This window comes from Hippoglossus hippoglossus, chromosome 1 (genome assembly GCF_009819705.1).
Source record: "Hippoglossus hippoglossus isolate fHipHip1 chromosome 1, fHipHip1.pri, whole genome shotgun sequence".
Lineage (NCBI taxonomy): Eukaryota > Metazoa > Chordata > Actinopteri > Pleuronectiformes > Pleuronectidae > Hippoglossus > Hippoglossus hippoglossus.
Genome location: NC_047151.1, coordinates 28,956,837 through 28,969,469, shown reverse-complemented (window position 1 = coordinate 28,969,469; position 12,633 = coordinate 28,956,837). Strand labels below are relative to the sequence as shown.

Here is a 12,633-nt window from a genome sequence, read left to right as displayed (position 1 = left end):
TCATATAATACATATTAACAAGTGGGGTGGGGTGGGGGGGGGGGGGGGGGGGGGGTGGGTGGGGGAGTGAAGAGAGATTAAAAATAACCTTTAATTCTTTCGACTTCATGCAGGTGTAACAGAACCATATGGCCAAACATAAAGCTTTAATCACCAAAGAATTTACAAAAGATGGCAGCTTAAACAAAAAATGTATATAAAATAAGTTTGTGGGGGAAAAAAGGAAATCGCGCCGGGGAGGAGGGGTCGTGGGTCTTTTCTCATTTACATATTGACATAGATTTGGTCGATGTACAACCGAGTGCTGGGGTCCTTTTCTCTGGCCCCTTATTCTTCTTTTCACACACACACTTGCACACAAACACACTTGAAAAGAAAATGTATCGACAGGAAGCGTCCTTGCTCTCTTGACCTTCCCCCCCCTTCAGATTTGTTCTGTACACGCCGGTCGCCACCGCCATTACTCCTTCAGTCGCCCATCTCCTCAGGCAGCTCGTGGGGGTTGAGGATTCCGGGCACTGACATCTGGAGCTTGTGTTTCTCCTCCTGGGCTTGGCGCAGAGACGCCTCCCTCTCCTCCAGGAACAGGTCCGTCGTATCCTCGCCGGCAAACTCCTGCAGGACCACACACGCAGAGGCTTTAGGCTTCAGAGCCCAACGACCATGTTCCCACAGAGCGAGACCGGCACCGCTCAATCCCTCCACTCAATAATTAAAATAATCTGATGCTGATTACAGTTTAGTTTATAGTAAATGCTTCCAATCAGATTAGTGTTTTGAGTAATGATTAGTCTGAGTTTAGGTATTTGCAAAATACAACCAAAGAATTACTACTATTTGTTCAAATGCAACATAATAGTTGTTTTTCTTTTGAAGACTTGTTTCCATGGACGATTAATTTTACTATTACATACGCATCTATTTAATACATCAACATATTGAGCCAACTATGAACACAGTTATTTTACAGAAAATAAATAAAAACTTTTAAAAATGTATAAATTGCTTCTAGGGCACAATCTAATTTCAAACAAACCAATACCCTCAAAAACAGAACAACTCATCCACAACCTCATTTCCTCTTGTCCAGACTGCTGCCATTCATCATTCACTTGCTAAGGCTACATCCATACGACGTTTGTTGTTGTTCATTATTATTGTCGTTTTAATATCAACATTGGATTTTTTACAGGGAGTTTTAGAAAACTGGGACTGATTCACCTGCTCCTCCCTCTCCTCTAATAAATCAACATGTTTCCTGGTTTAAGACCCTCACCTTGATCTGCACCAGGAAGTCCCTCAGGTGCTCCTTGAAGGCAGCGATGTCCTGATTCAGGCTGAACAGACCCGTTACAAACACCTTCACCTGGGCACTGAACACAAGACAACGGATTAGTGACACGTCTGAGAAAGCACAACATGAACATTTGAACATTTTCTACCGCCACATCAGAATTTCCCAGAATGCTCTTTGACAAAAGTGGAGCACACTGTAGTTCCATTTTGAGTTCAAGGTAGTTTGAATCTGTGTGAACCATAGACTGTAAATAAAGATGGAGGAGTTTGGTTTGTCTGTTCTCAGAAACATGGAACACCTGCTCCCTGAGTAGAGATGAACACGATGGATTCTTAGTTTCAGGTGAACACACTCTGACGCTTCTGTGAACTTCAAACCTTGTTTTCTAAGTAAATCAAAATAGGTAAGACAATTTAAAAGTGCTGACTCACTTCTGAGTTCTAGGACTGAAAACTATGAACACAGCAACAGCAGCAGCTTTAACTCAAAGTGTTTAAAGTGTAAGTGCACTGTGTCTATTGGAGCAGCTGTTTCCTTTAATCCCTGTGTGTGTTTATGTAAAACATCTTCAACCAACAGACACTGAATCACTGGAAACATTAGCAGAACACATGCGACTCATGTAATCTACTTACTCTTGCAGGTGGGGGAAAGCCGTCTTCAGCAGGTTGGCAATGTACTCCTGGACGTGCACCTGGTTGTTGGCGGGGCTGGCTGCGCTCAGGGCCACGCTCACCTTCCCCTCCTCCACCAGGTTGAACATGTAGGCCAAGATGGTGGCGTGCATCGTCAGACCTGCAGACAGGGAGCAGGGCTCGTTTTAATGTGAATGTGCTCCTTGTTGTAAAAGCCAACACAGTGATGGCAGCAGATCAGCCCGTTTACCTGCAGTGTGAGAGGTATCGGTGACCACAGAGAAGATGTGCTGCAGGACGTCACAGAAGTACGTCTGGTAGAAGCTTTGTGCTGCGGCTTCCTCACCGGACACGTTCTGCAGGAGAGTGTACAGGATCTGTAGACCTGAGACCAGACGACACTCATTAGACCCAAGACTAACTGTACGGAACGAATTCAAAGTCAGTAAAAAACACTGGAACAATTTAAACAGATGTTTGAAAAATCCTAGATAAATCTTATAAAAGAAGATAAGAGTCCCTAAATTATTCATCTCCTGTTATATATAGTAACTTGTGTCTCACTTGTTTAGACAAATTAATAAACCTACAAAAACGGCTTCACTTACAGATTCCGAGAAATTACCGATGATATAATGGATTCAATTTACTTTCTAACCACTTATTTCATCAGTACTTTATGTTCTATAAGAAATGTGAACTGTATGTGACAGGATGAGTTGGTGTCGGTTCGGACCTGTGTCGGCCACGTTCCTCATCGTGTGCTTGAAGGCCCAGATGATGGAGTCCAGTATCAGTTTGAACTGGGCCGGGGCGATGGACAGGAAGGCTGGGAAACACTGGGATGTGGCGGCTTGGAGGAGGTAGAAGAAATGAGTTCTGTGTTCTGGGAATTCTTCAAAGTCCTGATGGCAGAGAAGGAAAAACACAATGTCAGTGTTTAACTTTGTTTTTTAAGACTGTTCCACCTGGGAGCAGGTACGGTTACACACGTCTAACACACCTTGTTGATCATATTCAAAGTGCACTCGAAGACAGCGTCAAAGATCTTGGGGATCTCCCCGGTGATGTGCACGCCCAGCTTGTTGACGATGGTTGCCATGGTGCTGAGGACCTCAGGCTCCCGGGCAGCTGGGACGTTCCTCTGATAGTCGATGAGCACAGCCTCCAGCAGGGGGGGCACAAAGTTCTCTCCCACCTGGAAAAGAAAAACATGAACATTTCACAAAGATCCAATAACATTGTGTTTAATCCAGTTTGAGTTGATAGACGTGTCTGATGTCACTGTTAGAGTGTGTGTGTGTGTGTGTGTGTGTGTGTGTGTGTGTCAGAAGAGACTGAATGAAGCTCGCTGTGAAGTAAGGTTTTCCAAAGTTAAGCAAAGTAGCAATCATTATAACCATTGTCCACATGCGTCTCAGGCCACCTCCCAATGTGTCTGAGTGATCGGATCCCAGGACGCATCGCCCCCCCCCCCCTCCCGGTGATGGGATCACTCAGGACGGATGTTACTACCAGGTCGAAGTCAAACATAACATTTTCATAACTGTGCCATTAATGATTTTCCATCAGAGAAGGTGCACATGGAAACCGAAGAAAATCCTCCCGATAAAAGGCAAATTGTGTTTAGTCAAAACCTTCTTCTTTACAGTTGGAACCCATAGATTAAACTGAAAAGCTGATTTTGTTTTGAATGAGAAGCCAAATTTGTGATTTGATGAACATCTGTGGTTTATATTTTTGTGGATCCAGTCTAATTTTCGTTTTAGATTATAAACAATTTGTTGCTACAGCAGCATTGGTTCACTCTCCGCTGTCTAAAAGAATTCAGAGGATTCTACAAAAACACAGATTTTAATATGAAAACACATTTTAAAAGACAGGAGAAAATATCGAAACTGCAGCACTCACCATCTGAGGGTCGTTGGAGCGACTGACCCAACCCGAGATCAGCTTCAGTGTCTCTCTCTTCACCGTCCTCATGCTCCTGATCAGAGGCTGTTTGGTCACCATCTCTCCTGAATAAGACAGAAAAATGAAAAATAAATGGTTGAAGCCGACAAACAAACAAACAAAAGATCCACACACTCAAATTTCGTTAAGGTTTTACTATGAAAAACAGACACTGACCCAGAAAACAAAGCACACACTGATTCAACTGTATCAGGTCTCAGACTTTAAAGTCAGTACTGCTCAACATGTTAGGTTGATTTACTGGTGAAGTTATATTAGTAACGTCATTCTTCTTTCACCAGTTCACCACTATTTTTCTTTTAACTCCTGTTAGACCCAAAAGATAATTAAGCTTTTACATAGAAAACAGTCTTACGGTTCCCTGCATGTTCTATTCCGGACCCAGAGACAACAGTTAAATGAAGTAACTAAGTAAACTAACTCACCATTAGTCTGGACAGCCGAGGAAATGTTTTCACTCAGACACTTGTAAACGTTAAGCATGTCCAGGTAGATTCGTCCCAGCTGAACGACGAAGGGATGACCGACAGCTTTACAGGCTCGGACATTTGTCTTCAGGATGCTGCCCAGCTGACGCACCGTCTCAGCATCCTTCAGGATGTCCACATTCTGCAACAGAGCACCCAGTTTAGCAAAAGCAGCAGTTTTTAAATAAACTACACTTCCGGCTGCATTTAATGAGAATGTTCGGAGCCATTAAATGCAGATTATAAATTGATCCTCCCTCACCTTGGTGGCCTGCTGGATGATGCTGTCCCACACCTGGTTCGGGAGCAGCATGTACTTCTCCAAGAGAAGCTCCTGAACTGCCTGATCGGTCTGAGCCGCAATCATGTAGCCCACCGCCTCGTAAAATGTATGGACCTGTGGAGACGAGGGACAGGAAGTTACATCTATAGTATAAATATAAAGGTTTTGAACCAGGATTTCTGCTTCTGAGTTGTTGCCTCTGCCAACAAGTCAGGTTACAGTTTATATCCATGTCTGTCCAGACTCAGTATACAAGTAGTGAAGAAGAAGAAGAAATTTAATTTAAAAAAAAGGTAATAAGGGTATTTTGTCAGAATGAGTTATGGCCAAGAAAATGTGTTGTGATGTCAGAGCAAACCTGACCTTGACCACCAAAATGCACAAGGGCATAAAATATAAAATGAGGACATTAAGAAGTGAGCGCTGTGAGACGGACCTGCTGTGGCTGCAGGTCACAGATGATGGTGTTGATGTTGTTGAGGATCTCGTCGATGAAAGGCATCACCTCTCCCACCTGAACCTGGACAAAGTGACGACGGCACTTCTGAGCAATCTTGATGAAGGTGTCACACGCCATGTCCTGTACGCCGTCATGTGTTTCTGTGTGAGGAAGAACAGGAGAAGCATGATCAGTCTGACTCCGTGACAGAAAACAGTTTCTACCCAGAGTTAGATTGAAGAATTAACTAATTTCTAATTCAGATTAAACATTTAAAGAAAACTATGACATTCGACCCACACAAAGTTATTTGAGTTTCTCACCGTGCATGAACTCAAACAACTTGTTGACGACAGTCTTGAGGAACTTCCAGTGGGCTCGCAGGAAGCGAGGATACTGTCCCACGATGTACATGATGTTGGACGCTATGATGGCCTTGTTGTCTTTACCTCTCTTCTGTTCACATAAGCCGAGCAGATCCTGAGAACATACAACTGCTTTATCAATAACTGGCTGGGTTAAATGCTCTTGGAGAAAGAGAAGTCAGGGTCTATTAAAACGCTTGTCACACGTTGCCAGACAGCGGCATGTTGCACCTTGATGACTGTGACTAGGAATCTCTTCTCGTCTTCCTCGTGCATTGCACCGCTGATGGAGCCAATGGCCCAGCAGAGCATGTTCAGGTTCCTCCACGACCACTCAGTGCCGTTCACTTGATTGTGGAGCTTCTCAGTCATGATGCGTTCAGTGTCTGCGTAGTCCAAATGAGTCAGATACACTAAACACAGAGAGAGACAGGTGAATTAGGATAGGCGTTGTGGCCATTTTAATTGGGCTCCATCTTTTTTTAAATGTATTTATCTGAAACAGAATATTTGATGACCACAGATGGGAAGAAACTAACCGAGAGTCTCCCTCATGTTCTTGTAGAGGTTAATGGCGTCCGTGTCTTTCATGAACTCCCTGACCACCTCACCCTGGTCGTTCTCCACCACCAGCACCTCCTCTGGTTTGGCCATGCGGCTCACCATCAGCAAACGTACCTACAAGAGGAGGAGGAGGAGGAGGCCACTGTAATATGAAGCAAGCTCGTTCTACAACTGCAGTACATGTATGCATGAAATGCGTACAAAATTCCCACTTCAATTATTCACAACTGCTTTACATTTGTGCAGTTAATCAGTTTATACATTTCTGATCTGTGACTGTGCGTTGGATGACACGCGTACCTGGGACAGCACGGGCAGGTAGAGGTGTCTTCGTGGAGGGACATCGGACAGGAGCGGGGTGCTGGATGTGGAGAAGGGACTCTCCCTGTACAGCTCGGCTGCCAGGTGGTTCCAATACTCCAAACAGATCTTGAAGATCTCAGTCTCCTCAACCTCCGACACCAGCAACATGAAGTGCAGGGCCTGGAGACAAAGTGCAGAGGGGTCACATTGTGATACCTGCAGAGATTGATCTGTAAACTATCTGTGTTGGTTTGTGGCCTCAGGCTCAACCACTTGTCGCATCACGAGATATTTCCCTTTGTACATGCTATTCACTTTATTTTGTCTTTAACGAGAGCAATAATAGCCAACAATCATTTATTTCTTAATTTTCTTGAGCGTGTTGATGACGTGAACGACGTGAAACTGGAAGAATACAAATATCTCAGGAAGTGTCCGGCCTCCTGCTGCTCTACAGGCTCCGCCCCTCGCCTGAATGTCCCCACATGTTCCTGTTGGTGTGAACGAGTCGGACCCGACAACCTGCTGCTGCTGCTTCACAGGACAAACACTAACTACACTAAATGTCAGGGAACGTGCAACAATCTTTTCTTGGTTAAATTGCAGTTTTCCTCCCAGTCTCATCCTGAAACAATTACTGTCTGCACATCTGTATGTGGACAAACAGCCGTGGGAAAGGTGGGTCTTCTCACTGCAATCTGTCCCAAATATATGTCATTATAAAAGTGGACACCACAGAAAAGAAGATCACGAGAGAGAAAAGGGAGTTTCAAGGTTCCGTTTAAACAGTGGAAATGTTCAGTTGCTTCTGTAAACATCTATTTTCTGTTACAACAGGAAGTCGTCTTGTCCTCTCACCTCCACCAGTGACTCTCGCAGGTTTGGTCTCTTCTCGACGAGCTGGCCGTGTTCTTTGAGGAAGGTGCAGAGGAACAGGCTGAGGTTCTGGATGAAGTTCTGCTCATCATCCTTTCCATTGGCGTAGGCCACTCTGATGTTGGTGTTCAAAGGCAGCATCTGAACAGACAAGACAACTCATCATTATCTACACTATAAACTGTATATGGCATGTTAACACTTTGTGTTGAGTTTGGTCCAGACAGTTTCCTTCTCAGAGTAATTGTCTAAAAACAACTTGAGATTCTCTGAAACAATGTTAGCTAGTTCAACAACACACACTACATATTTAAAAACAAGATTCAGCAATACACACGTTTAAAACGCGTAGACAAACACACAACATTCAAAACTTTACAATTTTCAAACAATACTAAGGGGGCTCTGTTTGATCGGCCACCGATGTAAAAACCTCCGATCAGAGGAGGCAGTTATTTCATGACTGCGTTTTTCCCCCTGGAGCTGATGGTGGAAATAGCTAACGAGTGAGCATCTCGCTTCTCTTCCTGTCTCTGTTGAGTTGCACGTGCACAGCATCGATTCATCATGACAATGGCTGCTGGTTTGAGCCTTCTTGTAAATTTGGCAAACGTTATACATGAAGTTAGTTCTTTCTTTGTGTAAAAAACTTTTGTGTGTGTTTGTCCCAGTGCGTTGGCTCAGTAGTGTTGTCGGTTAAAACAACGCATTTCATCTTGTTTTGATACAGGAGTTTAACGTGGCGCTGAATTGTACAAAAAAGGGATTCAGCCCTACCTGATCATGTGTGTGTGCAATAAGTCTAGTTCGTGCTGCCTGCAGACGTTGTGCATGTGTGGCCGTGGTGTGTGGGGTAGGACAGGGCTTGCACAAAGAGTCAATGTGTGCAATGAGAGTAAATGTGCTTGTGTATAATAACACCGAGTGCAATTAACGTAAGTAGGACGCACTCAGATTGATTGTGTGTGTACCTGTTTAAGCTGGGACATGGTGAGCGTGAACAGGTTGACAAACTGCTCCTCATACTGGTTGACGCTCACGCCAGCGATCTCTGTCAAACACTTCAGCGTCACATTGCGAAACATGGGCACATTCAAGAACTGAAACACACAAAGAACAGGGCAGTGAGTACAATTCAGATGTCTGACAACATTCAAAGCAAGTTAGGGCTGGAACTAAAGAGTGTCCATTTTTTTTATATACCAGTAATCGATTGAGTCTGGTTTATAAACTATTCTATAATCATAAAAATCCAAAGTGACTTCTTGAAATTGCTCAGTTTGTCAAACTGAAAATTCATGAGAATATATTACTGAAAATAAGCAAACGCATATTAGAAGCTGAAACCAATTAATATTCTTCATTATTTAACAAATTATAACATTTTGACAAATAATTGTTGTCCATTTTTTCATTAAATGACTGACATAATATTTCTATACATCTTTGGTTAGTTTAACAGCAGTAATGTTACTTAGAATAAAATCCATGGAAATATACAATACACTGTCATTCAACAAACATTTGAGGTTTTGATTTGCTGAATGGACTTGAGGTGGTTTACCTTGTAGACCAGCGTGCTGATGAGTTTGGTTTCAAAGATGTAACCTAAAGGAATCCAGTTCAGGAAGCGGAGGAGAGTCTCCAGTGTGGCGTGCACCAGCGGAGCGTTCTGCGAGTTCTCCTGCTCAGAAGAAGAAGAAGGCGAGCGTGAGAACAGCTTCTTAAAGACCGGAGGCAGATGCTGACGACGGTTTGGTCAATGTGGTCTTACCATCACAAACTGGCACAGCTGGAATATTTGGGAGAACTCGTTGCACATGCTGAAAGGTAGGAACATAAAGATTAATGACGGTATTAATAACCTGTTGTTCCAGAGTCTTAGTTACTGCATGGAGCAGAAAATACCTCCTACTTCATTTAGAAGATTTAAAGAGCGAAAGTGATCCGGATAATAAACAGAAATTGGCACAAAAAAAACTATACTTTTGTTATTTTACTGCCTGCATATAAAACACAGACAGAATAGGAAAGATTCACAAGCTGTGAAACTGTGCGACCTTGTTCAATAACACACTTCACCACACACAGAGCTTCATGTTTCCAGTTACCTGTCTTTGAGGTGCTTGGCCTTCACCTGGGTCATCTGGCCGCTGGAGAAGTCAAAGACCTCTTCGCTGAGCAGTTTGAGGATGATCATGTTGTTCTGACAGAGGCTCTCGCTGGTCCGACTCGCACCCACGATATCACTGATGAATGTGGGCCAGTGTTTGGGCCATTCCTGCTTCAGGATCTAGACCAGTGCGGAGAAGACGAGGAGCTCTGTGTTATTAACCATTTCATGTCTGTACTTCTTGTAGCGAATGTAAAAAAACCCTCAGTTTGATAATTTACCTGAACAAGGATCATGTTGAGTTTTGAAATGTAAACTCCTTCTTTCTGCAAAATAAACATGAAAACAGCAACATCAGCGTCAAGCAGCACAAAGATGCTTCACATCACACGAGCAGCTAGAAGAGCAGAATCCTACATGAATATAAACTCACCTCCATGTTGGCAGGATCAGAAGACGTCTTGATGATCAGGCCGACCACATATTTCTTGATTCCTGAAAAACATACCAATGTGTTTTATTGGAAACATCAAAAACCTCAGGTAGACAAAATCTATTGATTGTTTAATGTCACTAAACTGATTCTTACCTTCACATTGATTTCTTGGGAGAATCTTCCAGCGTGTTTTAATGACTACCTCCAGAATCTGCAGCGCATAATACTGAGAGAAAAACAGACATTAAGAGCTCGGACAAGTAGCTACACACAGGGGCGAACCACAATGTGGTATTTGTCATGTGACGTCCTCCATGTAGAGCCCCTGGCAGCCAAAATATTTGGACACACCTGTAAGCATGGACAAAAGAGTGTCCATTTTTGAAAATGCCCATTTGCTGATTATCATTTCACATAAATGGAGATGTCAGTGCTGCTCTAAAATAAAGTCTGACAATCAATGAACACAAGCAACATGGTACAGTTTAACCCTGGCACACGTCAAGTTAAGAATTTAACACAACTGACAGCAGCGACAAAAAAAACTGTGTGTGTGTCGGGCTCATACTTTGGTTTTCATGTTCTGAGAGAACTCCAGGATGGTGTCGACCCTCGTCCAGGCATCTGGATGGTCTTTTAAGTTGGTCAGCACTTCCTGAGCCACCCGTTGCTACAAGGGAAGCCACACAGAAAACTTTCTGATTTCTGGATATATTGGACGGATGCATTTAACCCATGAGATATTCATGTATGACGACATGTCCCAGCGTTGCACTGAATCCTATCCAGCTGGTTGAAGTGGAAGCACAGTGGAGAGGAGCAGTCTCACCTGGGAACCAATGTCATGGTACATGGAGTTGACAACATTGTCCAACAGGATGATGTCCAGCTTTTGACTGAAGTCCAGCAGCTCTCTGGCTGGGTTATCGGCCAACATCGTCATTTCTGCTGGCATAGGGCTTCTGAGTGGAGAGGGAATCATCAACATTAACAACTGCTGACACACAAAGTACACACATGCAGGTAAAAGCATTAAGAACCGAAACATTGGATATTACAGTGACTTAAATAAGTCTTGGCCACAAATCAATAACTGCAATTACCTCAATATTCATCAATAGCAATATAACAAAAGTTCAAAATGTCTCGTATATGCATTGTGTAAACACAGTGAAGAGGTTTAAAACATTGATTTGAATGTTCTGCGTGATGTTTTTTAAGTGTTTGTTATTCTCTGAAACGTGTGGAGTACACACAATGCAGACAGGTACATCTTATTAACAGGTAACTTAATTTAAAAGCTTATAAGTTGCTCCTTGGATTTCTACATCTTGATAAAGAAGTTGTGTAATTGATGCTGTGACTCTGGTTTCTTCTTTGTACTAGTTCGTACCAGTTTAGGCTGAGCACACGTGACCCACTAATGAACATGCGGTAACGAGCTAAAATAGATGAATGAATCACAGGCAGGGTTCGATTCCCTTTCGGGTCAGAAACGAGTTCTTCTTGCTCAGAGTCGGAGCAGCGTGCCTGAAGCAGGCGTCGGCCCACGTGGTCCGAATATGACACCCGTTGAACCAGGGCTGGAGACGCGTGAAACGGCGCCACCGCCCGGCCACCCGGGTGCACTGCGCAGCGGCCACACTAACGCACAGAAACCAGTTCGGCCCCAGAGTTTATCGTCAGGTGGGGACACATGGCGGGGAGGCTAACCCCCCGGCCACAGTGTGTTGAGCGGGTCTAGGTTTGTCCTGCAGCCGGATCACCCCCCCGGGGCTCCGCCGGCTGCTCGCCCCACGCTGGGTGACTGAGCCGCTGGATGCCGCCGAGGCTCCGCTTACCTGGTGTGTCCCGTCCGGCTCGTCTGGAGCGGTTATCCGTGGACCGATGCGAGCTGCGGCCGAGCGGCGGCAATGTGAATCTTCTCGATGCGCTGAAAAGACCGAACAACTTGTATCTCCTGGCACGTTTCCTCCGCTGCTAACCCCCGCTAGCATACAGCTAACGCTAGCCGTCCTGGGTGACACCGGCAGTGACCGTCAGCGGCAACTTTAAACGTCCCCCCCGGGTACGCGTGGGTCCTGGTCGCCGTGTTCGAACCTCTCCGGCCGGTCGCGTCTCCTCCTCAGCTGCGGCGGAGCATGGTCTTCTTTACCTGTCACCACAGCCGACTCCCACCGGGCTAACAGCCAGCTAGCGTGCTAATGGCAAAGTCAATGAGGATTCGGGTCTGGCGGCTAACGTGATGCTAAGCTAACAGCCCAGAGTCGGTGTTCCTGCTCATCAGCCCGCAGTGAGTGACTTTATTTCGGTCAGTGGTCGCACACAGTGTGGGGCAGCTCCGGCTTTACAGCGTGAGGCTCCGCGCGTCCTCTCCGCTCATGCTTCCAACCTCGGACCGGTTCAATCCGGTTCAAACCGGGATTCTCATTCTCGGTGTTTCGGCCCGTCGCGCGCCGCGTAAAATTTGGACTATGTACCCGCCCACCGCGCGATGTGATTGGTTCCCCCGTGCTGTCGTCACGCGTTGTCATTGGCCCGATGGAGCTGTCGATCCGAATCAAAGTCCCTCCCCCCTGCTCTGCCCTCAGCAAACACATGAAACTGGAATAAATGAGATAAAATAATCAAATAAAGACTAATTTATCTTTATTTAACCAGGAAGTCACACTGAGATCAAGATGTACTTCCCAACAGAGGCCAGAGGACAAGACACACTCACAATCAGCAACAGCAACACAATCAAAATACATAAATACAAAGTCACACTGAGATCAAGAACTGCACAACCCCCCCCCCCCCCCCCACCGGTGCTTATAGTATTTTCATATTATATTTTATTATACTTATACCAGATTCATATTCTCTTTTCCAACAGAGG

The 12,633-nt window shown here is 44.7% G+C and overlaps 1 protein-coding gene across 1 annotated transcript; it reads right to left on the bottom strand.

The window, feature by feature from the left end:
• Nucleotides 1-72: 72 nt before the first annotated feature.
• Nucleotides 73-12,332, bottom strand: xpo1a (exportin 1 (CRM1 homolog, yeast) a). The gene is made up of 25 exons (XM_034588840.1): nucleotides 11,594-12,332; nucleotides 10,582-10,714; nucleotides 10,321-10,422; nucleotides 9,906-9,978; nucleotides 9,750-9,811; nucleotides 9,598-9,642; nucleotides 9,315-9,496; nucleotides 8,978-9,026; nucleotides 8,768-8,887; nucleotides 8,175-8,303; nucleotides 7,186-7,344; nucleotides 6,325-6,507; nucleotides 6,000-6,138; nucleotides 5,692-5,873; nucleotides 5,419-5,575; nucleotides 5,093-5,256; nucleotides 4,636-4,770; nucleotides 4,332-4,515; nucleotides 3,844-3,950; nucleotides 2,936-3,130; nucleotides 2,669-2,837; nucleotides 2,183-2,317; nucleotides 1,933-2,092; nucleotides 1,277-1,373; nucleotides 73-615 (listed from the first exon to the last, which is right to left on the bottom strand). Exons 2-25 carry the CDS (start codon nucleotides 10,705-10,707, stop codon nucleotides 469-471), a joined length of 3,201 nt encoding a protein of 1,066 aa, XP_034444731.1. The 5' UTR covers nucleotides 10,708-10,714; nucleotides 11,594-12,332; the 3' UTR covers nucleotides 73-468.
• Nucleotides 12,333-12,633: the final 301 nt, after the last annotated feature.